The sequence below is a fragment of the Drosophila obscura genome, unplaced genomic scaffold (assembly GCF_018151105.1).
Source record: "Drosophila obscura isolate BZ-5 IFL unplaced genomic scaffold, ASM1815110v1 contig_200, whole genome shotgun sequence".
Lineage (NCBI taxonomy): Eukaryota > Metazoa > Arthropoda > Insecta > Diptera > Drosophilidae > Drosophila > Drosophila obscura.
The window spans coordinates 6,436,908-6,461,139 of record NW_024542791.1 but is presented as its reverse complement, the minus strand read 5'-3'; the positions used below and the strand labels follow the sequence as shown (position 1 = coordinate 6,461,139).

General features: G+C 41.7%; 5 protein-coding genes across 6 annotated transcripts; 3 read left to right on the top strand and 2 right to left on the bottom strand.

The window, feature by feature from the left end:
* The first annotated feature begins 1,423 nt into the window (after positions 1–1,423).
* LOC111077946 (mitochondrial carrier protein Rim2) lies at positions 1,424–12,526 on the top strand. Of its 2 annotated transcripts, none has more exons than XM_041593953.1 (7): positions 1,424–1,956; positions 9,493–9,703; positions 9,905–9,975; positions 10,054–10,185; positions 10,252–10,525; positions 10,594–10,811; positions 11,308–12,526. In XM_041593953.1, exons 1-7 carry the CDS (start codon positions 1,910–1,912, stop codon positions 11,432–11,434), a joined length of 1,080 nt encoding a protein of 359 aa, XP_041449887.1. In that variant the 5' UTR covers positions 1,424–1,909; the 3' UTR covers positions 11,435–12,526. The 2 variants fall into 2 exon arrangements, with proteins under 2 accessions (XP_041449887.1, XP_041449886.1); XM_041593952.1 differs by having other exon boundaries at positions 9,493–9,724.
* Positions 12,527–12,902: 376 nt separating this feature from the next.
* LOC111077944 (WD repeat-containing and planar cell polarity effector protein fritz) lies at positions 12,903–17,016 on the top strand. Its single transcript, XM_022372448.2, has 6 exons — positions 12,903–13,650; positions 14,126–14,426; positions 14,495–15,445; positions 15,516–16,398; positions 16,466–16,625; positions 16,681–17,016. Exons 1-6 carry the CDS (start codon positions 13,245–13,247, stop codon positions 16,803–16,805), a joined length of 2,826 nt encoding a protein of 941 aa, XP_022228140.2. The 5' UTR covers positions 12,903–13,244; the 3' UTR covers positions 16,806–17,016.
* LOC111077948 (39S ribosomal protein L48, mitochondrial) lies at positions 16,936–17,765 on the bottom strand. Its single transcript, XM_022372457.2, has 3 exons — positions 17,686–17,765; positions 17,523–17,624; positions 16,936–17,456 (listed from the first exon to the last, which is right to left on the bottom strand). The coding sequence occupies exons 1-3, from the start codon at positions 17,695–17,697 to the stop codon at positions 17,025–17,027; spliced, it is 546 nt and encodes a 181-aa protein (XP_022228149.2). The 5' UTR covers positions 17,698–17,765; the 3' UTR covers positions 16,936–17,024.
* A 59-nt stretch (positions 17,766–17,824) lies between these two features.
* On the top strand, positions 17,825–21,093 carry LOC111077945 (transmembrane protein 87A). The gene is made up of 10 exons (XM_022372450.2): positions 17,825–18,032; positions 18,110–18,170; positions 18,277–18,362; positions 18,427–18,618; positions 18,847–19,008; positions 19,065–19,348; positions 19,406–19,621; positions 19,685–19,805; positions 19,883–20,036; positions 20,097–21,093. Exons 1-10 carry the CDS (start codon positions 17,925–17,927, stop codon positions 20,321–20,323), a joined length of 1,611 nt encoding a protein of 536 aa, XP_022228142.1. The 5' UTR covers positions 17,825–17,924; the 3' UTR covers positions 20,324–21,093.
* A 365-nt stretch (positions 21,094–21,458) lies between these two features.
* Positions 21,459–23,559, bottom strand: LOC111077947 (F-actin-capping protein subunit beta). Its single transcript, XM_022372456.2, has 2 exons — positions 23,365–23,559; positions 21,459–22,989 (listed from the first exon to the last, which is right to left on the bottom strand). The coding sequence occupies exons 1-2, from the start codon at positions 23,365–23,367 to the stop codon at positions 22,162–22,164; spliced, it is 831 nt and encodes a 276-aa protein (XP_022228148.1). The 5' UTR covers positions 23,368–23,559; the 3' UTR covers positions 21,459–22,161.
* Between the last annotated feature and the right edge of the window lie 673 nt (positions 23,560–24,232).

The following is a 24,232-nucleotide window of genomic DNA, read 5'->3' as shown; positions in this document are numbered from 1 at the left end:
TAAAATAAAAAAAATAAATTTTCCGGAATTTTTTTTAATATATATTAGATATTTTACATGTATGATTTGTATCTTAAATAAAAGAAATTTAAAAAAATTTTAAGTTTAGCTAAGCACTTTTGCCCACTTTTTTGACCATGGAAAATAGCCTTTTTTAGAAGAATAAATGTATGCAGAGGTCCATGTAGGTTAGTCTCTTCCAAGAACAATATAACCATCGGAAAACCATATTGCTCATATATTTTGAAGCTTGAATATGTATCCTATTATTCCATTAAAAAACTGCTGCCTTTGGTTTAAAAATTTTCGGATTAGCCCAAATGTTTCTGGGGACATTTTTTTGTTGCTCGACCACATGGGTAGAAATCTTATATTTTTCAAGAGGAGCTGCAATAAAATGAATAAAACGGCGAGTGGTATCATAAACCGTTATATACATTTCATATGTATGTATGTATGGGAAAAATTAAAGCAGCATGGGGAAATGAATAGAGGTAATGTTTGTAATTTCAGGCTCTAGTTAATGCAGAAACTACTCAGTCTCTGTTTTAAAGATATTAACTAAATTTTGCAGCTCACGGGTTCCAATAATAGGTATCAGAACCGGTATAAATGTATATATAAAACACAAACATGTGCATTAATAGGTAAAAAGCATGTCAATATAGGATAAAATCATAAATAATGTTTCAATGGAGCTTGGAACAAAACATTTAACATTAATTAAAATAAATAAGGTATACAAAAGTACATACGCATAGAAGAAACTTGGTTGACCAGCAACACTGACGTCACATTTAGTCAACATTTACGTATTATGCTTTCGCCGTTTTTGTTTGAACCTTTTTATGTAAACAATGTAATGAAAAAAGTTCTGAAAACTAGCCAATCCTGAACAGAATTTATTGAGGAGTTGGATAAAATGATTTGTTTAGGACTGAGAGGGCCAACTATCTAGTAATATTAAACTGAATATCAAAATTGACGAATTTCATATCACAAAATATCACGATAGTATCGATTGTTTTTTCAAAACATTCGACGTTGATATTCCTCGATATTGATATTCCGTTTATTGGCAGCCCGCAGCAACTACGAATTGCACGAGTCTGGCAACGCCACAAAACGACGACAAATTCGTTTTATGCTGTTTTTGTTTGAACCTTAATATGTAAATAATCCAATAAAAAGGACTTCTGAAAACTTGCCAATCTCTTAAAAAATGTATGTATCTATCGGATAAAATTATTTGTTTAGGGCTGAGAGTCCCAGCTAGCTGGTAATATTAAACCGAACATCAAAATCGAGGAATATCAACGTGTTCGTCAGTATATTTACGGTATATTATAAAAATGATCCGATATATTTCGGTATTTTCCGGAGGGTCTGACGGTATATTCAGCCGATAAATCCGCGGTCGCACTGCACTGTTATGTTTTTTTTCAGACCTGCGGATCAAATAATTCTCTGATTTATTAAAACTTTATGAAAAAAATTGAAACAATTAAACAAGTGCTTGATGGACTTGGCGCCGTGCGCATACTTGTCATAATTAAAGATAATCGTTAGCAGTGAACACAGTTGCAGTTGCATAACTTGTCATTGCCAAAAAAAGAGCAGCAAAACTGCAGCATAATTTCAACCACTGAAAGTTCTCGTGGACCTGGTGAAATAATTAAGAAAAGTTAATACTAATACAAATACAAAACCATTGGGATAAGCCCCTGTTCGGGCCCCCAACCGGCCCACGCCTGCATTTGGGCCCCCGCTCATCCATCTACGCGCCGTGTCGCATCGTTCGTGCCTTCAAAAGTAGTTTTTTTGTGCTGCCTGTTTTTGTAAATCTCAAGTGCGCGTTAATTAGTGGCTATTTAATCAATCACCGATTAAGTGACGAGAGAGCGAGAGCATGGCTCAAAACACGGCAGATACTTTCATCCATTTGATTGCCGGCGGGTAAGTGGAATCTAATGGGTGTTTCTCAGCTCAGGTCAGGCTACAATAGACAAAACCGGTTTTGCTTGAATTTCATTTCGTAGTGACATAGTGGTACGTTAATCACTAACACGGCGCAATTGCGATTAGATTTAGTTAGCCGTAAATCAGAAGCAGACCGAAATTTGTTCAAGTAAATGCGACCTGGCCTCCGCCGACTGGGCGGGGGGGAAAATGTTGGCAATGGCGCCAAAAAAAGAAAGGCTGAATAAAAATTTCGGAAAAACTAACTGTGGCACACCGAAGCTTTAGGTACCCTTGCAGTTTCCGTTGACATGGATCGACATTGATATACTAAAAGACTCGTTTGTCATAGCTGAGACATTTTATAATTAAGCGTTCTTCCTTTTGTGCATTAAAAAATTTAGATTAAAATTATATCACTGTTTGAAAAGGGACGGTACAGAAAGCAGCGACACATAGCAAAACAATTTAAGAGAGCCATGCTCCGTTCACGTGTTTTTGGCGAAAATCAACAACAATTTTTGATTCGAGATAAACGTCACCGCAAGAAGTGAAAAAAAAATGTGCAAAGTACTATAAGCGTTTAAGTGTACCGACTGAAGAATACCCATCATAGTCAAAGCTGAAATAACGAGGAACTTATCTATTCATTTTATGGCGTTATGGCTGCACTAATTATCCGATCATGACAGTCTCTAATTAAAATTTTACCAAATTAGCGGTCTAAATTAAAAGGGACATGGCTTGATTGCTTATGCAGTTGATGCTAATCAAGAATGAATACGATCTATGGTTGAGAACCGCTTCCACGTGCCTGTTGCACTAATCAAATGCACCCTCTACAAATACCGGGCAAAACAGATGTACATATGTATGTATGTACTAGGAATGTACATTTCATATGTACATACATAGGTCATTTATCAGCTCATGCTGTGCAGGAGTAGGCTCTCCTTCCTCTATCCCTTGTCCTCTATTTCTCTCACTCTGTCTTACTTTCTCTACGCGGTTCATTGCTATCGCTTGAATCACGTTACAGGCAATGTCCAATTCGAGTTCCATAACTCAGGCGACGGGCATTAACAAGCTTCAATTGCATTGTTGTTCTTCATGTTATTGTTGTTCTTTTTGTTTCTGTTATTATTATGATTGTCGCTTTTATCGTTTCTATTTTTAGACCTGGGGACCGCGCATCTGACTTAGTTTTATTTTTACCTGCACCCTACACACACACACAGAACACAGGCCGCCCACTGCAAGGCATATCAGTCTCTTGAACCCGTTTGAGTGGTGGATCGGTCTCTGTCTGCCCAAGCAGTTCGTGATGTTTCCATTGTGCTTTGGGTAGGCCCTACAGTGTAGGGGATCGAAAAGATCGGACAGTTCTGGTTCCGTTTTTGTTGGAAAGAGACAGAATGAAAGAAGTAAGGAAAGAGAATGAGAATGACAGAAAGAGAAGTACAAGTCGAGCCTCTGGACATTCGGGAAATGTAAATTTAAATGGCAAATGTGGCAGAAACAGAAACAAAAGGTTGGTTTTGGGGGAAACGAAGCTGTATTTAATGAAACATAAATGATGCGGCGATCAAATATAGTTGGCGTTCACTAAAACGCAATTAAGAATATAACTAAAGGGTGGCCTTGATGGGGGCTGTCATAGAATTGTTAAACTTTTGCAGCCCCAATGTGTACCCTACAAAGTATTCAAAATGACAGACTGTGGCCACCAGAACTGAGTAATTTTGCCGGCCGGCCTGTGCGCTGGCCTAAGCTTATTTATCAGCAGTAAAAAACAACAACTCAAGAAAATCGTTTCAATGTTCACTCGCTACTGTCGTAAGACTTCTTTCTTATATACTATACGAGTGTGTATTCGTATTATAGGTATGTGTGTATATAGAAAAAACTGTTGTTGAAATGCACTCACGTTGCAGCTCGGCAAGAGCTTTCTTCACCCAAGTTTTTGTAACCCTGTTGTTGTTGTTTCCCCCCCCCTACTAGCACTTGAACTATTACAATGAGGGGGGTTGTGTGGTGGTGTGGGTGTCTGTGTGTCTCGTGTTTGTACACGTTGGGAAAACTAAGGCAAAAACAACCTTGCTCTGGCCCCTACATTGTTATAATGCTATAAATAAAACCAAAAACAAACATGTTATTAACCGACATGCATCCATCCGTCTGGTCGAGCATCACAAAGCTGCTTTAAAAGGCGTACCATTTATATAAGCTATAGAAAATTTAGATATTTTAAAAACTTTCAAACTAAACCAAAAAGAAAAATTATACATTATTATTGATATTTAGAATTTGTATATAAACTCAGAGGCACAAGTTTGGGTAATATTTGAAATCTGTTGCCATTTTAGAAGCTATTTTTGTCTTAGCCTATTGAAAACCTATTAGAATACGATGCCAAGGCGGAAACTTAACGATATAACGATAATAGTTTTATCAAATGGCATTGCATTATATTCAATTGATTTTTGATATAATTTTTTAACATTATTAAAGACAGAATGGGGTCAAAATATTATTTCTAGGTAATTTATGCTGAAACTATATTTTAGTTTCTCAAATTTCGAAGTTTTAATTACATTATTTTCACTGTATTATGAATAGAAATAATCTGCACCCTATAATATGCAAAACATTTATGGCATTTAAAGAAAATTATCTGACAACAATCGACAATTAAAGACAATTGTGAAATTGGTCTAGCGGTTTTCTATGTTTTCAAATTTTTGGCAAAAACACACTGCACCCAATTATCGCGTATACATTGTTATTTTCCCCAATGTTTTTTTATTTTTGTATTTTAATGTGTTTTTATATAAAGTAAAACCCACCCATTCTAAATTGAGCTTGGCAAGCGATTTGGATTTTTGTTTTGGTTTTTCTAGACGGTCTCGCCCCGGGCAAATAAACTTTTTCTGGCACACTGACTCGTCGGCGACGGTTGAAGGCGATTGGGATTGAATGCAACAAACAACATTGCTGCCAATCAGGTGTTGTGGAGGGGCAGGAGAATCTGGTAGCAAATTATCTGGGGATAACAACCTAACAGAACAAACAATGTCACTTCTGCTCTGCCTGAAAATTCTAAATAATCACTTTGCAAGTTTTCGCGTTTCTCTGACTATTTTTGGACCAGTTTTTTTTAGGAGGTATAATGCACAGAGAAGGAAGTATTAATTATGTAAACACGCTAGTACTATATCCAAGCTAATTCCTTAGTTTAAAATGTATCTGACTGAATCTTTGGAAAATACTTTTCTGTTTTGCTAAACTCAATAAATATATAAATCGGAATCAGCAATATAATATAGTTAAATTTACGTTTTGGCCCCCCATGCTTACCTTAAGAACGATTTTCTTTGCATTTTTTTGCATTAAAATTTGTCCATCAGCTGTGATTTGTTTACGTATTTTTCTTTCCTGTTTCCCTTGTTGTTGTCTTTGGCTCTAAACGACATGTCTCTCCGCACGTACGCATTTTTTTTTTTGGAACACATAATAAATATATGTATGTGGCTCAGTCGCTCAATTTCGGGGATGAGGTCTCTCTCTGGCGCCACAAGGTGTTTTTCCAGTTAAAAGTGCGAATGAGTTGAATAAATGAATGAATAAAAACCAACACGGGAAAATAGGTAAATGAATAGTTACTGCAGTTTGATTTTGGTTTTATATTTTCCTCTCATTTATCTGTTGTTATTGTGCTATCTCATTATTTATTTATCTTCTTTGATTCCTTATGTGCTTCTCTTTGTTTTATTTGACTTTTTGGCATTGCTTTAGTTTTGATAATTTATTCAGTTGGCTGATAAAATGTTTGCAAACATTTCCTATAGCCAAAAATTGTGTCAAGGGCGCCTTGCTTTATTCTACTCTTGATCTAGACACATATTTTCTTAATATAAATATTATAATTTTCATTGGGTTCTCATACATATGTGTATATTGTACCGTTGTATATGTATTAACAGAGAAAGATTTTTATTTACACATGATCTACGCATTTATTTATATAGAAGGTCGCGTGCCAAGTTTATTTAAAATTTCTCTGGTTAATACCATTAAAATCTAATCTTAGAAGCTTTCTTAACGACTTTTTATTACTTTTAAGTACTTTTATTTAGATATGAAATATCTTCCTCTAATAAATGCCTATTGATCGCAGAAAAATTTGCATCAAACTGGTTTAGTTGTCATTCAGCTACAACAATTTTTTTCCACTCCAAAACCATTTTACTACTCTTGAAAATCAGCTGTTTTGTACCGTTGCATTATGAACACTTAGCAAGCAGTTCATATAACAAGAGAAAAACAGTGGATCCCTGAAAGATCCGCTTTAAAACTAGATTTCTTTTCCAATAATCACATTATTCCAGAGAGAGATTTTTTGTGAATGTCTTACAGCTTTAACCCATTCCCAAATATTCCTTATAACCTTGATTATTTTGACCCATAAAAAACAGAAACAAAAACATTCAAAATTTTCCATAAATTTCGTAATCTAAAACGAAAAACGTCAAAGGAGAAGGAAGAAACGGTAGGAATGAAAGAGACAAAAGCAAAATGTAGAATCGCACTGATAAGACGAAACTTCAGTCTGTGAAACGCAAAATAAAACCGACGACATATTCTTTGATAAGATGTAGCCCCCGCCAAGAAATCTTTATCAGTGCCAAAATTATGGTTGGGGAGGGGCAGGTGTGATTGTGGGACTCTCGAGCAGCTGGACAAGAGCCTCCCCAACAGAGAGGGCTGACGCATCGTTAAAGGGAATTATCAGGTTCGCTTTATGGATACCTCTTCCCCACATTTAACACTTGTACGTCTTGTCCATAGACCATGTCTGGCTAGGCCCCAAAAATTTCCAATCTTATCTGGCCAGAAAGCGCGTGTTTATGGGGGGGAACAAACCAATGTCAAAAAACAAATAAATAGCGCATTAACATTAGCCGGCTGCATTTTGCACATTTCACACATGTTCCGTACAGCAGCAGCCGGGGGGGCCATTGGTCGGGAGTTTCGATGTGGCTATAGATATGGTTATACGAGGGATGCATGTTCATATGTACGTACATATGTACATATACTGAAAAGATTGCATACTTGTGGCAAAAATATTCTGAATTTCACATATTTCACACTTGATGAACCAGTAGGAATTTGTTTATAAAGAGTTCTGATATCTTTAATAGCAATATGGCATGAAAATCTGTTCTACGGTGTAGCTCGCAGTATATTTTATGTTGAATAAAGTAATTAAGATATTCCCCAGATAGAATATCCCCTTTATTTTGAAACGATTTCATTTCCCAAGTCCGTTAACCTGTTGATCCGTGACTCCCCTTCCAGTTCCGCGTAACATCAAACGAAACCCAAGCCACTCCGCTTTCTCTCTCTACTTGATATTATGTGTTTGTCTATCCGCCTATCTATCTTTGTGTCTGGCACGTTGCAGGGCAAACAGTTTGCCTTGCATATTTTCTCGTCAAGTGACAGCCAGATGCTAATTGTAATTCAATAGTCACAACACTTGCCCATTAATTCATTGATTAAATGTGATTATTTTTCGTGAAATTGTTTGACTAGGTCTGTGCTTGAAGAGGGGTGGGGGGTGCGAAAAAAAGCGACCCAGAAATGTGTCAAACATAGCCAAAAGTGGAAAAGGAAAGATTGCTGGAGCATATGGCGTGTTCGTGTTCCTCCGCCCTATCTGTCTCTCCCTCTCTCTCTTCGGTTCCTACCAGTTTTGCAGTAATTATGTCACAGAGACATACCAGATTCCGCCTGGGGACTCTGGGCATCCATATAAATATTGTATGGGGGGACAGACGTGGGGCCTGGGGCCATAGCTGATAGCAGCTGATAGGCGGATAGTCCCGCTTTGTCCGAACGAATTGCAATTCATTCCCGGGGCTGGCAAAGGTTATCTGCCCCATAGGCAGGGGTCAATCCGTAACCAGTACGGACCGGTTCTCGACTGCAATCCCCCCATCCGACAGCCCACAACTTGCGAAATTCCTTGAGGATGCCAACGTTGATTAATTTCTGTATTTTCCAGGGATTAAAGGAGACATTCGTGTCTGTTGCAAGAAAGTTTTCTCCTTCATCGATCAAACTTGTTGGCGTTGTCGTTTTTTCTGTTATTTTCCCCCCCTTTATTCTTTGTTGCATAACCTTTTGCCGTCTCGTGTGCGGTCATTGTCATGGATTATTATAATTATAATCGAATTTCATGATTCCTTTGTTGTTTTGTTGCCAACCGCCGCCAATTTACAAGTTTGCGATCACGAGTTATGTTCCGGCGAATAAATACATGAACATTCTGTAGATAACGAAATAGTTCTTCCACTTTTATCTCACAATTTTCGAATTTGTTGATATTGATAGAGGTAATCAGTGTGTTGGTTTGGCTTATTACCTTTTTTTTTTTGGGAAAGGTCGTGTATAATTAATTTTGGAGGGGTAGCATTATATGGCAAGGTTAACTTTAAGGTGAATGTCGATTGCAGATGTCCCAATGTGTAAAGCAGCGATGGATAGGCCCGAAATGCTCAACTTGGGACGCACAAGCGACAGCTGTGAAAGAGAATGCACGAGAATAGTAAGAAAAAAACAATATACATGGCGTGTGCATGAAATATATAAAATATACAAGTGAAATATTGAAATTGAAAATTAGGGATTTCAAAAGAATTTCCCATCTTGAGAAAACTATGAAAAACAAACTCTGATATTTATTATTTCAATAGTTATTTTCGTCAAAAGTAAACTCAATTATACATTCCTCTGCGCTAAACAAACTTACCATTACCACTACTTGTGTGGGTTTGTGTTTTTCTTGTCGGATTTCCTTTTCTTCTGTGAGAACTGACATCTGCAGCACACTTCCATTCTAATTCAATCCAGTAAACAATTACATGACATGACCTTGATTTTGCATGTGAAATAAAATAGAAAATTTTCTATAATTTACTTTGACTACTTAATGGACGCCCCCTCTCATACACCGTCGTGAAATCCCGCCCTATCCATGGAGCCCGCAACGAACCAATCAAAAAAATGCCCACACCACTTGAAATGGTAATGGAAATGGAAATTCTACTCAGAAATGGGGAAGGGGTTGACAAACGACCCATACTTGTACCGAGATATCCAAGATATACTAGAAGGAAAAACCAATTTGAGAAAAGGAATTGCGCAAATCGTAGAAATACGAGTTTTTGAGATGAGATACGAACCGAGGGGATACGAACCAAACTCATATATTTCTGCGTGGTCGATTGCCAAACGCGATTTATTTTTATGATATTCAAACATTTCTGGCACTAATCTTATGGGCCAAGGGAATGTCGCGCGGGCGGAGGATGGAGAGAACACACACACATCATGTCAAAGCACTTTAGTTTTATCTCTTTGTTGGGGGAACTATGTATTTTTAGATGGGTTGGAGGGGGAAACATTTTCCGAACAAATTACTCATATTTCCTTTCTTTTTTGTTTTGTTTCCTTGCTTACAAATAGATCGGCTGGCACCGTTGGTGCTGTGGTAACATGCCCCCTGGAGGTGGTCAAGACGCGTCTGCAGAGCTCCACGGCATTCATGACGCCGTCGTCGAGGCTCGTAGAGCCAACGGGGAGTGGACCGGCCAATGGCGGACCCTCGGAGCTATTGAGGCCGGAACAACGACGTAAGCTAAGCACAACGATATTACGTAACAGATCACAGCCACAGGTGATTGGGGGTGTGCGTAGGGTAGTACCAACTTCTTTTTTACCTATTTCTCTCATACAACACACATGATCCATCCCCCACCCAAGTCCAGAGATTGCCCCACATCCTAACCCTCCAGCCACATCTTTCATCTCCATTGTCCCGGAATCAATGATTGAGCTGCTTTTAATCGCGTATATAATTGCTTGTATTCCTTTACAGATTATGGCCATTTCACATTGCGGCATCTCATCGACAACCCCTAAATCCATGAGCATCATACAGTGTCTGCGGTAAGTCTATTTTGAATATCATTAATTTATACTGGAATTATATCATAATAATTATACCGTATTTATGAACTTTTTCAGACACATTGTCCAGAACGAGGGAGCACGTGCCCTGTTCAAAGGTCTTGGTCCGAATCTCGTGGGCGTTGCGCCCTCCCGTGCCATTTACTTTTGCACCTACTCACAGACCAAGAACTCGCTCAACAGTTTGGGGTAAGTGCCAACTGCCTCTAAGTAATCCTTATATTTATTCTTAAATTTGTTGTGGTTCGTTTTCAGTTTCGTTGAGCGTGACTCTCCGCTGGTGCACATCATGAGTGCGGCCAGTGCTGGCTTTGTCTCATCCACGGCCACTAATCCCATTTGGTTTGTGAAGACCCGCATGCAATTGGACCACAACTCCAAGGTGCAAATGACAGTGAGGCAGTGCATTGAGCGTGTGTATGCCCAGGGCGGCATTGCGGCCTTCTACAAGGGCATCACGGCCAGCTACTTTGGCATCTGCGAGACCATGGTGCACTTTGTCATCTACGAGTTCATCAAGTCCAAATTGGTATAACAAAATCATCTAATTGAGTGTGTGAAATAATCCCAATAATAATCCTTTAATTTATGTTTTAGTTGGAGCAACGCAATCAGCGGCAATCGGACACCAAGGGCTCACGTGACTTTTTGGAATTCATGATGGCTGGCGCCGTTTCCAAGACAATTGCCTCCTGCATTGCCTATCCCCATGAGGTGGCACGTACGCGTCTGCGCGAGGAGGGCAACAAGTACAATTCCTTCTGGCAGACACTGAATACGGTGTGGAAGGAGGAGGGAAGACCTGGACTGTATAGGTGCGTAGAAATCCCCACTTGCGATAGGATGGGGGGATTTGTTTGTAGTTTAATCTGAGATCAAAGATCGACAGAGAATGGCTTTAAAGATTTCCAAAGGGAATCCCAGATGAGCCCAAGGGAATCCCATTTATGTACAGCTTCTTAAAGTTTATTCCCGAAACATTCCCCCCGAGATGCATCCTATATTAAAAAGCAAATATTTATATGATAAAGCGAATGCTTTTATTTTTTAGAATGTTGGCTTCTCCAACGCTAAATAATAAATTATCATAACGCGCCACCCACGAATTCCTCAAATCTTCAACCCCTTCCCCACCTCGGCGTGAAATCTATTTAAAAAATCATTCTTTTGCGTCGCATGTTGTTTTGTTTGTTTACCTTAATTTGATTATCACTCGCGAGCGAGTGAGCGAGCGTGCTGACTGACTCTGCTTTATAGTATTTCAGACCACTAATTGCTATATCTTCTCTTTATATAATTTTGAACCCACAGAGGCTTGGCCACGCAGCTGGTCAGACAGATACCGAACACGGCAATCATGATGGCCACCTATGAGGCGGTTGTCTATGTGCTGACGCGTCGCTTCAACAACAAATCGAACGAGTTTTACGATTTTTAAAGGATAAGTCAACCCATCCCTTGCACCCCAAAGCACTCACTCCCTGGAGGTAACGTCAGATAGACAGACGGATGGATGAATGGATAGTTAACAGTGAAAAAGGAGTAAGAGAAGGAGAGAAAGAGAAACCCAATCTGTGCATATGTAGACGCGACTGCTGCAACTTAATTGTAATTGTAATCCTTTTTCTAGACGATCGAAACCAACGAGCGCAAATTTTTTAGTTAAATTAGCTTCTAAGGCAAACCCAAAACAGAAAACAAAAACGAACTCGAGAGACTTGAGAGACGACGTTGACGTTGAACGTTGGCCAACGCAAAAAAAACACGCACGCACCACGTACGATTTCCATAACACAGTTTATCTGCTACTAGTATATAATTGCTATAGAGTCATGTACAACCTGCAGTATATGGGAGGCCAAAAAAAAAAGCAACGACTTAAGTTCGATGGGATTCGGCAAGAAACGTTATCAAAATTTGAAAAGGCTGCTATTTAGTTAAAGATACAATATATATATATATATATATATATAAATATGTATGTATGTATAGAACGTGGTTGATATTTTGATATATGTAAATGTAAATAGCGAGAGGGTTGCGCTCAGAGTTTATTGTAAATAGATGAGGCCCCCACCCTCCCACACAATTTAGTTTGTTTAGTTTGTAAGCACAAAGTGTTGGATAAGAAAGCCGCCATATATATATACATATGTATGTATGTAGTACCGATACGATCTGCACTGCGCTGAATATACGAGTACATACATACACGTAATTGTAACCATAAACGTTTTCTGTTAAGTTTCCTCAAATGCGATATACATTTTAGTTACTATTACTCTATTACTCTATTGCATACGATTATAATTATCATTATTATTATTATTATTACAAATATTATTATTATTATTATCGATACGTTGCTGTTTATTTAGTCCATTAATTAGCTAGTTAGTGTGTGCCACTATGAATTATGGGGCCCCTAAGCGTATTTCATTGATAACGAGCAAAGAACGAAGAAAACTACTGTGAATAATTGATTACAATCTGATTTAATGGTGAAATCAATAAATACAACAATTTTGTTTAAAAATAATCCCAAGCTCGTTTATTGCGTTTAATGCGGCACTTGTCGGTCGCCGTCTTCTACTTTGACGTACGCTCTCTATATTGGCATTATCTTATCAGCGACAAGTCTGCAAGCCCTCGAGCATAGTTCAACCTGGGAATCGTAGACGACTGTTGGGTAATAAAAACTTCGTTGCGATAATGGGATTTGCAAAGATTGTGTGCCACAAAGTTGATGAATACTCGAAAGTACGAAGAATGATCTAAAGTGGTTTATAAAATGTATTTAGCCTTATTCAAATATTTATTTCAAATTTCTGTTGGCGCCTATCACCGCAATCGCATCGCGATGGTCACACTGGAACCACTCGATAAGTGCTTACCGATAACGATTAGAGCTGCAGCAACAAGTGATCGTCAGCAAGTACCACCTCTAAATCCAACAATTTTCAGTGTTTACGTTTCGAGATAATAAAAAATTGAAAAACTTGCCTAAAAAACCCCATTAAACCCTGCCGATCATCAATTTTCTGTGCATTTCAAACGTTTTTCATTGATCCCGGTCCCGTAGTACGCAGTGCAGGTGAAAATCTCTCGCTGTGGGGCAGCTGCGTAAAAAGTAGTGCAAACGCAGCAACACAGTCGCCAGTTGCACACAGAAACAAATACAACAACATCGTTGACACCCATTTCGCGGCCATGCAAATCGATGCGTTTAGGCTTAATACCGCCTAAGAATGCTGCTCAGTGAGACCCACTTCTGGACGACGCTGCGAGATGAGGTGCGCATCAAGAGCAACGACTTGGGCGCCTTTCGCTACATGCGCCAGAAGGAGCAGGATTCGGACTTGACCGCGCTGGCCAAGCGAGACTACACCGAGAGGCGAAATGGTCTGGCCGTACTAAAAAACAGCAGTCGAAAGTCGGCCGGTCGCCTCAAGGATAATCTGAAGAAGCTGGAGGATCTGCTGCGCCAGCACAAGGTTATCCATTCGGAGTGGCAGGATGCGGCACAGGTGCTGCTGCTCTTTGCCAATGGCATCATTGCGCACATTTGTGTCGACATCTACACGGGCGACATTCTGCGGATGGTCTTTGAGAAGTATCTGGTTGGCAAATTGGCCTCCGAGGTCATTACCGATGGTGAGTGAGGGTGTAACCAGTTTGTGGGCCACCTTAACCCTAGTCGTAAGTCGTAGATAGAGTATAACTGATTCCATATGCTGGCCGTAACGCTGTAGTGGCAGTGACTTGTGCCCGTTGCTGCTGTCGTTGCAGTTATGGAGAAATTTGCATTTGCAACAAGTGCGACTACGTTTGCACTTTCCCACACCAACACACACACACACACACACACAGTAAAAGTCCCAGCCTCAGCCACACGCATGCAGCACAGCCACAGCCATCACATGGCATGTTCATGCAATTATTGTAATTTTTAATTAATCTGCTTGCTTGTTTTGTTGGCCATAAATATGCGCCACCCCGCCGAACACCTTCACACTCCTCCACACACCAACCACACACACAGCTCTTTCCATGGTTTTGTTCAAGCCGCTCATTCAGCTTTGTCGTTTGTGTTTTTGTTTTTTTGTTTTTGTTTTGTCGCTGGCTTTAGCATTTTTTACACGTTCCCACATCGTCTTGGCCTACAATACGAACCAGCTGACGGTCGTGCATCTGCAGCGTCCCAATGCACGGTCGCAGGGGCCGGAGAAGATTGCCAACATGGATCCGCGCATATTTCATGTAATCATACCGGGCGCCACAGAGCGTAAGCTGTCACGCCATCTCACCGTGAATGGGAGCTTCGATCTGTTTGTGGTGTGGACGCAGTCCTCGCAGAACGAGGTATATCCCTGGCGGCCCACGGTCAGGGATCAGGATCGTGCCAACATTCATGTGTTCAAAATCAAAGGGTAAGTTTGTTCATCAGCCATTCCCACCCTTGTCTAAGGATAATTGATCAATCTTCTCGCTCCATCAGTTTGCAGCTGGAATCGATGGCCTATTGCTGGTCGGAGAACGATCCACTGTGCGTGGACTTTCTGCGTAGCAGCGAGAGCCAGATCATCACCCTGGAACAGAAAGTATCGCGCAAGGGTGAAATCAGCGCCGAGATATGTTCCTACGAGCTGGCCACTGGCAAGATGCAGCGCACCGCAATTACCTCCATTCCGATGGGCGCACAGATCTGCTCTTTCGCCTTCAGTCCCGACCAGGAGAAGCTCTTCTTGGGCAGCATCGACCAGAACATTTGCCTGCACGATCTCGTCCTGCAGACAACGAAGTACGTGAATCAAATTGAGATTGTGCCCCATCAATGTGCCTGGCACTGTGACTCGGCCATGCTGTGCGTGGCCAATGAGCGATCTGTGCTGCAGTGCTTCGACCTGGCACTGGCCACCATTGGCCATCAGTTGGTCAGCGAGAATGTGACGCCACTGAGCCTGCTGGATCTGTCCCATTACTTTGTTGCGCAGCCCACGCTGCTGAACATTGCCATTAGTCGGAAGCCAGATCTGGGCAGCTTTACGCACACCTATGCCCAGACAGACTGTCTGCTGCTGCTGATCTATGAGCAGGGTCCGCTGGCCTGTATGCGCATCTTCGGTGGGGCTGGCATGCGGGGCGATATACACAACTCCGGCCTCACCGCGGACGTCATAGCGGATAAATACCTGCGACTGCAGCAGCCGGATCGAGCTGTCAATGTCCTGGCCGCTCTCAACTGGGAAACATATGGAGCCATGTGCCTGATAACCCTACACAAAATAGCCAACTATGTGTTCTTTGGCGGTGACCAGCGTCGGCCGCGGATAGAGCTAATGGCCAGAGCTTTGAAGACCTTCGCCCACACGCTCTCCGAGGAAACGAAGGACGAGTTTAGTGATCAGGTGTACGATCTGAAGCGACGCTTTTGCTTCTTTTTGCTGCGGTAAGTCTGCCCGACTTTCAGTTTAATCAATTTTTGATTCTTGGCACTCATCAAGGATTTCTTTTCACAGCAAAAATCTGTTTGCCGAGGCTTTCGAAATCGCCGAGGATGTGGCGGACTATGATCTGTTTATGGATCTGTACAATCTAACCAAGTGCATTACCAGTCTGGGTGAATTTGCTCAGGTGTCGTTCAGTCAGGCGGCTGCCATAATCCATGAGGAGGACCGCGCCAATGGCAATCTGAGCTTGACCTGTGATCTGCGCTCGGAATCAGCCTGTTCGCAGTCGACCTGCTCCGAGCTGTTGCGCACTGGCCAGGGTCAGGTTCAGGGTCAGCAGCAGGCCCTAAAGAATTATGTGCCACCTCTGCCATCGTTCAAGTCGAAGGTGTTCAACGCAGAGATGATCAAGATCAACATACCCAAGCCAGAGCTGAGGCCGCCACTGCCCAAGTTGAGCATTGCAGCACATCCTCCCAGCAGCTCTTTGGCGGGTCTCTCTCTGAAAAGCGGCAGCCATCAGCAGACACCAGTGAAAGCTGGCCATTCGAATGGCAATGTTTGGTCCCAGGATGTGCCAGATCAAACTGTGGGCCTACCCATGCCCAGCAGTCCGCCGCCCCGTCCTCAGCCTCAGCCTCCGCCAGCCACCTCTGAGCAGAGCTCACAACTGAGTCTGTTCAATGCACCACCTCCAACGGCCCCCTACCAGCCCAAGTTCTACCAGCATCCACTTGTGTCTGGCAACATTCCCGCCATGCTGCCCACGGTGTCCAGTGAGGACTATCAGAAGCGTTTGCTGCTCAAGAAACCAACTGCTTCGATACTGTCCAATCCGGCTGCTGCGCCCAACAGCAACGGCGAAGTGGTTGGTGCGCCCAGTGCCAAGTCTCAAACAGCGGAGAAGAACAAAGTCAAGTTCTCGGATACAATTCAAGTGGCAGTGGTGCCGGTAAGATTTACGTCCTGATTAAGCATTTCGGTTAAACTTCTAACTTGGCATCTACCCAACTTAACAGGAGATTCCTCGCAAGGAGAAGCCAATGCCGCCGAAACGAAATGGATACTCCAGACCGACAGCACGGCATCTGACTAATCCGAAAAAGGAGCTGGCCGATAGCCTGCCACTATGTCATCCCCATGATGATTACTTAAAGGATTTCAATCCGATCAACACAAGTACGTAGATTCTTTGCCAAAGGAGATCTCTCATAACCAAGATGAAACATTTCAGATGTGACCAAGCCGCCAACGCGTCGCCGCGAGGATGAACAGAAGCAGAGCAGCAGCAGTAAAAATGCCAACGCTGCCTCATCATCATCTTCGTCCATCAAGGTGGTGCACTTTGGTGTGGTCTAATCGAATAATTCATAGTGCAATTCCTAAGTTTATACCTATACCTTTTTGGCTTAGGCTTAGAGCTGCTTCCGTCTTCCAATCGTTTGTAACTATTGCCGTCCAACTTAGTGCAAAGCTTTAAATAGGAAAGTTTTTATGCATAGGTACTCTCTATACTCCACACACACACACAGGTTATTCATTAAATCTTAGCATTAAATGTTTGCCAAATTGCCAAAGTTATTTTTTCTTGGTGCTGGCCCCACCCATGCGCTCCAGCTCTGCCTTGAGGTCGAGCAGATCCTTGTCGGGCACATAGCGACGCTCCTCGCAATCATCTGTGTGCTCCTGCACTGTCAGGCTTACGCCTTCGGGAAGGGCTGCTTGCGCGAGGCGCAGAAACTGCGGATAGACGGGGGCATCGACATTGCACAGCTGCAGGCTGCGCTCGTACGTGGTCAACTTGTAATCGGACTCAACGACTGTGGAGTTGGGACGCAGGCGCTGGACTTGGGTTTGCTGTGGCGGCAGGGCATAGCAGTCGGAGACATCGAGCTCCAGATATTCAGCCACGCCATGTAGGAAGCGTTGGTAGCTCTCCAGCTGCGGATAATCATAGCCTTTGATTTGAACGTTAAGGCTTTCGTACTGCGGGAATTTCGGCTTAAGTGACTGAAATACACAAGCAAATAATCAGTTTTAAGATAAAGGATGGAGGAATTTTTAATCGAATCCAACCTCCAGGTAATCCGGCTCATAAACGCTGCTGCCGCTGGTGCATCTAACAGCTGTCGTCGTTGGCTTGACGAATTGCAGACCCACCCGCACACTTGGCAGTACCTAAAATAGGCAAACATAGGCATTTTAATACACAATTTAATACACTTAAACGTTTATTTACTCTTCGTAGCATTTTCTGGCAATTTTTGAAGTCGAGGTTATGTCACAACAGCTGTTTGCAGGGTTGTCACTTAACGTACGATACGATAATTCGAAAAATTACAGCTCTGGTTATCGCACGAAATATGATTATCGCTATATCCACATCACCAGGAGGAAATAACATTCTTATTTATTTAGATTTTTTTGCACAACATACAAGCTAAAATTGTCACGTAGCCATAGAAAAACGGTACCAAAATGCAGAAGACTGCGACGCTTTTCGTAGTCGCGCTGGCGCTTATTTCAGCCGCCTCCCGAACAGCCGCAAAGTCCGACCCCGGTATTGTCGATATCAAAGTTTATGCAGTAAGAATCCAACTGAACAACCAAGAAAATAGAGTCCAATTCTAACTTAATGATCCATTTGATACCGTTCTTTGCAGGATATGCCATATATCAGGGAACAGCGGCCACTGCTGGCCAACACCAAGATCTACACGCAAAGTTAGTACTATTGCAACGTGTGTACATAAACGTGTGACGAATGCTTTTTTACCCAACCCACACCTCCCGTGCTTCCTGTATTGTGATTTTTTTTTGTCTATTCTAGTTGTGGCATGCACATCCAAAGTGGAGACGAATCTGACCATAACCTTTAAGCTCACAGAGCATCCATGCATCTTCGATGACCGGATGGTAAACTTTTCCCACATGACATGTCTGTTGGCCAGCAACGTTAACCTGTATTTGTTTCTTGTAGCTGCAGCTAATCGCAGAAAATCCTACGCAGCAGCAGAACTCGAGCATAAACAATGTTATTGTACAGATAACAAGGACGTATGCCTGCAACGACCTCATTGTGCTGGTTGGAGACAAGGACAAGCCGGCGGAAGGAGTAGCGTCCACGCCGGAGCCAAGGCATCCCATGAAGGAAAACAAACATCCACTTTCGGTAATTTTTCCATGCCTCAATCCCAGTGGGAGACAGCAATTACTTTACTATCTGGATAGCATAAAAATACGTTCGCTTACATTTTTTGTGCTATCAGTCTAGTCGGCTTATCGTTGTTCTTTTGCTGTGTGGGTGCGTGTTCGTACCATTGAGAAGCCAACATGCTGATAAAATGCCAAGCACTCAGTTTTAAAAACACGAAATATATCTAATTACTTCTACTTTCAGCCCACAACTAATTCGGTGGCCACCGTTAAGGAGGATGGCATATACGAGATCGAAGTGAATATAGCACCGGGACAACCGAATCAGCAATTCAATGCGATAGTTCACATTGAGTTCCTTGGACCGCACGGTTTTATCTCAGCCATAGACTGGCCATTCCTGCCCGTAAGCAATAATAGCTTCATTTGTTTTGTTTACACTTCATTGTATTTATTTATTAGTTCTACCTGATCATGTGCATTGTTTATGTGATCTTTGGCATCATTTGGCTATTCGTTTCGTTTTCCCAATGGCGAGATCTATTGAGAATTCAGTTTTGGATTGGTGGCGTCATCCTGCTTGGAATGCTGGAGAAGGCCTTCTTTTACGCCGAGTACCAAACTCTCACCAACACAGGAGTGGCTGTGGAGCACGCGGAGCTGGTCGCTGAATTTGTATCTTGTGCGAAGCGCACACTGGCTCGAATGCTGGTCATCATCATGAGTCTGGGCTTTGGAATTGTCAAGTGAGTCGACTCAAACAAAATCTTAAACTACAAAATAGTACACTCGGATTATTTTAGACCTCGCTTGGGTCCCATGCTGCATCGGGTTGTGGGTGTGGGTACTCTCTACTTTGTGCTGGCCTGTGTGGAGAGCTATTTGCGCATTACCAGTGTGAAGAGCGATCGCAGCGAGTTGCTGGTGGCCAGCATTCCTCTTGCGGTTCTCGATACAGGCATCTGTTGGTGGATATTCACCTCCCTAGTGCAGACAACCAGAACGCTTCGGCTAAGAAGGTATCCCTTACTCCCTAGAGTTTGTTGGCTATTAGAATGTTGACTGAGCTATTTATATTTTAGAAACATGGTGAAGCTATCGCTGTATAGGCATTTCACCAACACGTTGATCTTTGCTGTTATCGCTTCCGTCATCTTCATGCTGTTTGCGTTGCGTTTGCGTAGAACCGAGAACTGTACGCCTGTGAGTTGGTTAGCATGAGAGTGTGCAATATGGGCAATATCTAATTACATTTGTATGTATATTTATGCTTCACATAGGGCTGGCGTAATATCTGGATCGATACGGGCTTCTGGCACATTCTGTTCTCAGTGCTGTTGCTGGTTATTATGATACTATGGCGACCGACAAATAACAATCAGCGCTATGCGTTCACACCCCTCCTGGACAGTCCCGAGGATGAGGATGAAGACGGTAAGACAGGTTAAGTTTGAAATCCCTGCCCTACAGTACTAATTCGCTTGACTCCTACAGATGAGGAAGACCAGTTCGTGGCCGATGCTTATGGCGTTAAAATGCGTGGGCAGAATGGCACGCCAAAGACTTCGACGAACTCGCGCACAGCCACAACCACTGAAGAAGACGATCTGCGTTGGGTGGAGGAGAACATACCCTCATCGATGGCGGATTCCGCTCTGCCCGTGCTAGACTCGGATGAGGAGATCATCAACACCAAGTTCGAAGTTTCCAAAATGCAATAAGCTGTGACTTAAGCTGGAACTAAGAGACTTTTAGCATATTTTTGTTGCACAATCTACAGTCAAAATATGTATTGTTTTTTTTTATTTCAATTTGAGAACGAGGAGGACAAGGCAAGCGAAGAAGGGAGAAATTATTGCTGGACAAATATTTGGAGCTGCGCTGCTGCTGCTGCTGCTGCTGCTGATCTTCCCAACTTACGATGAAACCCTCAAGTGTATTGAAATGTCTGCGTTCGACGACTACGAATTGTGTTTGCTTTTTCAGCTACGCTTTCTGAACCCGTGTAAAATATTGTATGTAATCGAAGTTACTTCTCTCCACACGTTCTCCCACTAAATAAATCTAACTTATTCGTAATACCTAGCCTAAGTTGTAGATATCTATGCGACAGACACACTTAATTTATGAAATTTGAAAACTATTTCGAACGATAATTTTGATTACTTGAATACAGTTGCTAATGTGTAAGTAAATACATATACATACAAACATATACATGTATATTCATGTCCCTCGCCTCTTTGTAAATAGCTCGTAACACAAACAAATAAACGATATGTATTCTGTAATACTTACATATATGATAAAACACCCAAGCTACGTCATCGGGTAAACACTTCTACTGGAACTATTTACTGATAACTAAAATACATTTGCAGATACAGATTTGTACACACACCTAATCGTATATTTAAATACCCTTTTTATTCGTAGAACAGTTAACGATTTTTCATAATAAAAATGCAATCGTATAATGAAGGTAGCCCATATACCAAACATCGGAATGTTTTTATCATTTTTCCCTTATCAGAATGCAGCGCATATTTGGCCTATTTCATGATAAATCCCCCCACCCTGCCAAATAGAATGACCAGCTGATCAGCATTGATAAGGCGAGAAGTAATATTTCAATATTTATTAGTTTTCTTTTTGTATAAAATTTCTCCTTTGCCTTTGAAATTGTTCCTTTAAAAAATAATTAAGTCAAGAAAGTGTAAGGTAATGTGCATTTCCTCAGTTAATACAAATACAAAGCGATTTTAGTTAATATTTATGTTATGCTTCGAGCTTCTTATTGTTAAAATACACACACACGAACACACACACACAGTCAAAAAGTCACAATTCATAAAACACATGATTTATTCGCGGAAGAGTTAAGAACAGGCCGCTGGCAAATGAAAATGTTGTTGGGAAGGAACCAAGTCAAAAATTCATTTGCCGCGACTTCGATACAAATAAGATACAAATACTTATAGATACTGTCTTGAGGGCGGCGAAGTTGGCGTTTGGCTGAACTGTAAACTGTGGAGCACAACAACCATGTTATTATGTATGGGATGGGAGCGTGGGTGGGGGTAAAGGACGTTTGGTATTGTGACAGTGTGAAACGGGCGGGCAATTTACATTAATACATATGTATCTGGTTTAACAATTTCTCTCATTTAACAAATTTACTGCCTAGAAATGCGTATTTAATATTTAAGTTTCTTTCTTCTGTCTGCTTCCCAACGTATACGCAGCCCAAATAGTGATCGATCTCTTGTGGAAAGGGTGTAATTATTAGGGAATTTAACTAGAGTCGTTAAATAACGAAATATTACCCAAATATTATTATGGTTCGTTTGTATAGCATTCGGGTAATATCTCGTATACAGCAATGGGGGGATAATTCACATATTTTTACATCCAATCATAAATCAGTATTCAAAAGGTAACGTATAGATCGGGCTATGGATAAGTGTATGTATATTGAAATTGAATTATGAGGGGGCCACATAATACGGGCGGGCCACGCCTAATGCTGGTGCTAATACCGCCTTCAGCCGCTCAGTTCTCAGTTTGATTCGGGCTTCACATTGCGCCTCAGTATTGCCGCGGCCAGGTCCTGCTTCATAGCCGCTTGCTGGCGCTGATCGGCCAGCGATTGTGTGCTGCGCAAGCCATTTACAATGTCCTTGGTCTTGCCAAAGTAGATCTCGTTGAGTGTGTTTCGTATTTTGTTCTCCATCTCCTCGACCATCTTGCCAATATTGGCAATGTGCGGCGACGATTCACTAACGTTGGCGTCCTGCTCCGTCTGGCGCGTCAGTGAGCCCCCCAAGTTCATGGTGCCCGATCCCTGCTTGTTTGTCTGCAGCCACAGCATAGCCGTGGAGGTGAGCTTGTAGTGGGCAGTCCTTCCTGTGGTCTTCTCCTGCACCTCCACCACGTGTATGGAGTCCCAGCAGCCACGAATCATTTTGCTACCATCACCAGCCTTCTTGATGAGTATCACAGCGGCAAACCCATGATCCAAGTCCCACAGATATACGGAGGATACACCGCCCTCGTAGTACATCTCTCGATACTGATCAAAGGCATAATTGGCCTCAATTTCTAGTTTACGCAGCCGCTCCGAGGGCATTTGGCCATCCTCCAGTGGGGGGTAGTATGAATTCGACCAAGGGGATCGGTACGAGTCGCCATCGCGATTGTAGTCGCACAGCAGATAGTCTTTGCCATGCTCCTTATCTTTGGCTATTTTTAGCGGCTGATCCACGGACGAGAGCAGATCCTCGCACAAATCTGGAGCCAAGTCGATCAGGTCAATGAGGTTCTTCTCAATCTGCTGCGGCGGCAGTCGTCGCATCAAATCCAAAGCACAGTCCATTTGCATTTCCGACTAAAGAAAAAAACAAAAGAAACACGAAAAAGAGAAACTTAATTGGTCGAGTCGATAAAATTGAGTCATTTTCTGTCAATGCTGATAACCTCCACAAACGTAATCCCCTGTGGGGGATGAGTGCGACCGGTAAACGGAGGAGCCAGCCACGACTACCATATATGGGCATTGTTTTAGGTCATGGGCTGCCTGCCGCCCCTACACCAACACTGCATTCGCATCGTTTCCATTGAGAGCTATCATCATAGGTGTTATATGTATACTGTATGCGACAGACAGTCTTGATTATGGGGCGGCGCCACAAAGCCTCTAACTGATCTTTTGTTAGCCTTTTTTTTGTTGTGTTGTGTTGTTCATATCTCGGCTATTACTCACCATTTTGAGAATTTTTCTGTTGTTCTTGTTTGCTACGTTATTGTGCTCTTTTATTTACCCAACTGCTACAGGGAGCAATTATTGATGGCGCTCCTGTCTTAATTCTAGCTATATTCTCGTTTTTATTGCAAGTGAATTGCACTAAAATTGACTTTTTTAGTTATATTTATTAGGATTGCTACTCAGTGCTGTTAAACGGTCAAAAATGAACTTGGTTCATCTTAACCCACATAACCCCCTTCTATGTAAACAGGGGAACATGAGTGTTAAGCCGCGGGAAATATTACCATTCAGTTAATTTATTATTATTATTTGCACACAAAATACTTTTCAGAGTGTGAGCTGAGCTGAGAAACAAGCAGAAGGCAGGTTGATCTCTAACACATACACAATTGCTATAACACTTGTCTCGCTCTAACACTCTAGGAACACAGGAACACATAAAATTACACTACCCGACAAAATCGAACTTTTTTTTCCTCAAGGATCCAAACCGACTTTTTCTGATAGATATGGGGCTTTACATTTTTTTAAAGAATTATGGTTTTTTTTCTATGGCAGAACTTTTTTTTTAAGAATTTTTGAAGTCTGGTATTTTTTCAGAGGTAGCGCTCGTTTTTTTTCACATAACTCTATTATCTTACGTCTGTTTGTAAAGAACTTTGCTGATTTGAAAAGATAATTAAATCAGCTAGAAGTTAAGCCCAAACATTTTGTGATTTCAGCTTACTGTCTGGGAAATATAAAGCATTGAAATGCAAAAATGATAATTTTTGTGCGGTATTTTTTTTAGGAAATTTTAACTTTAAAAAGGAAAAGTCGAAAAAAAATTATATCCTGTGTCTTCTATTTTTTTGTGTATAGGTGC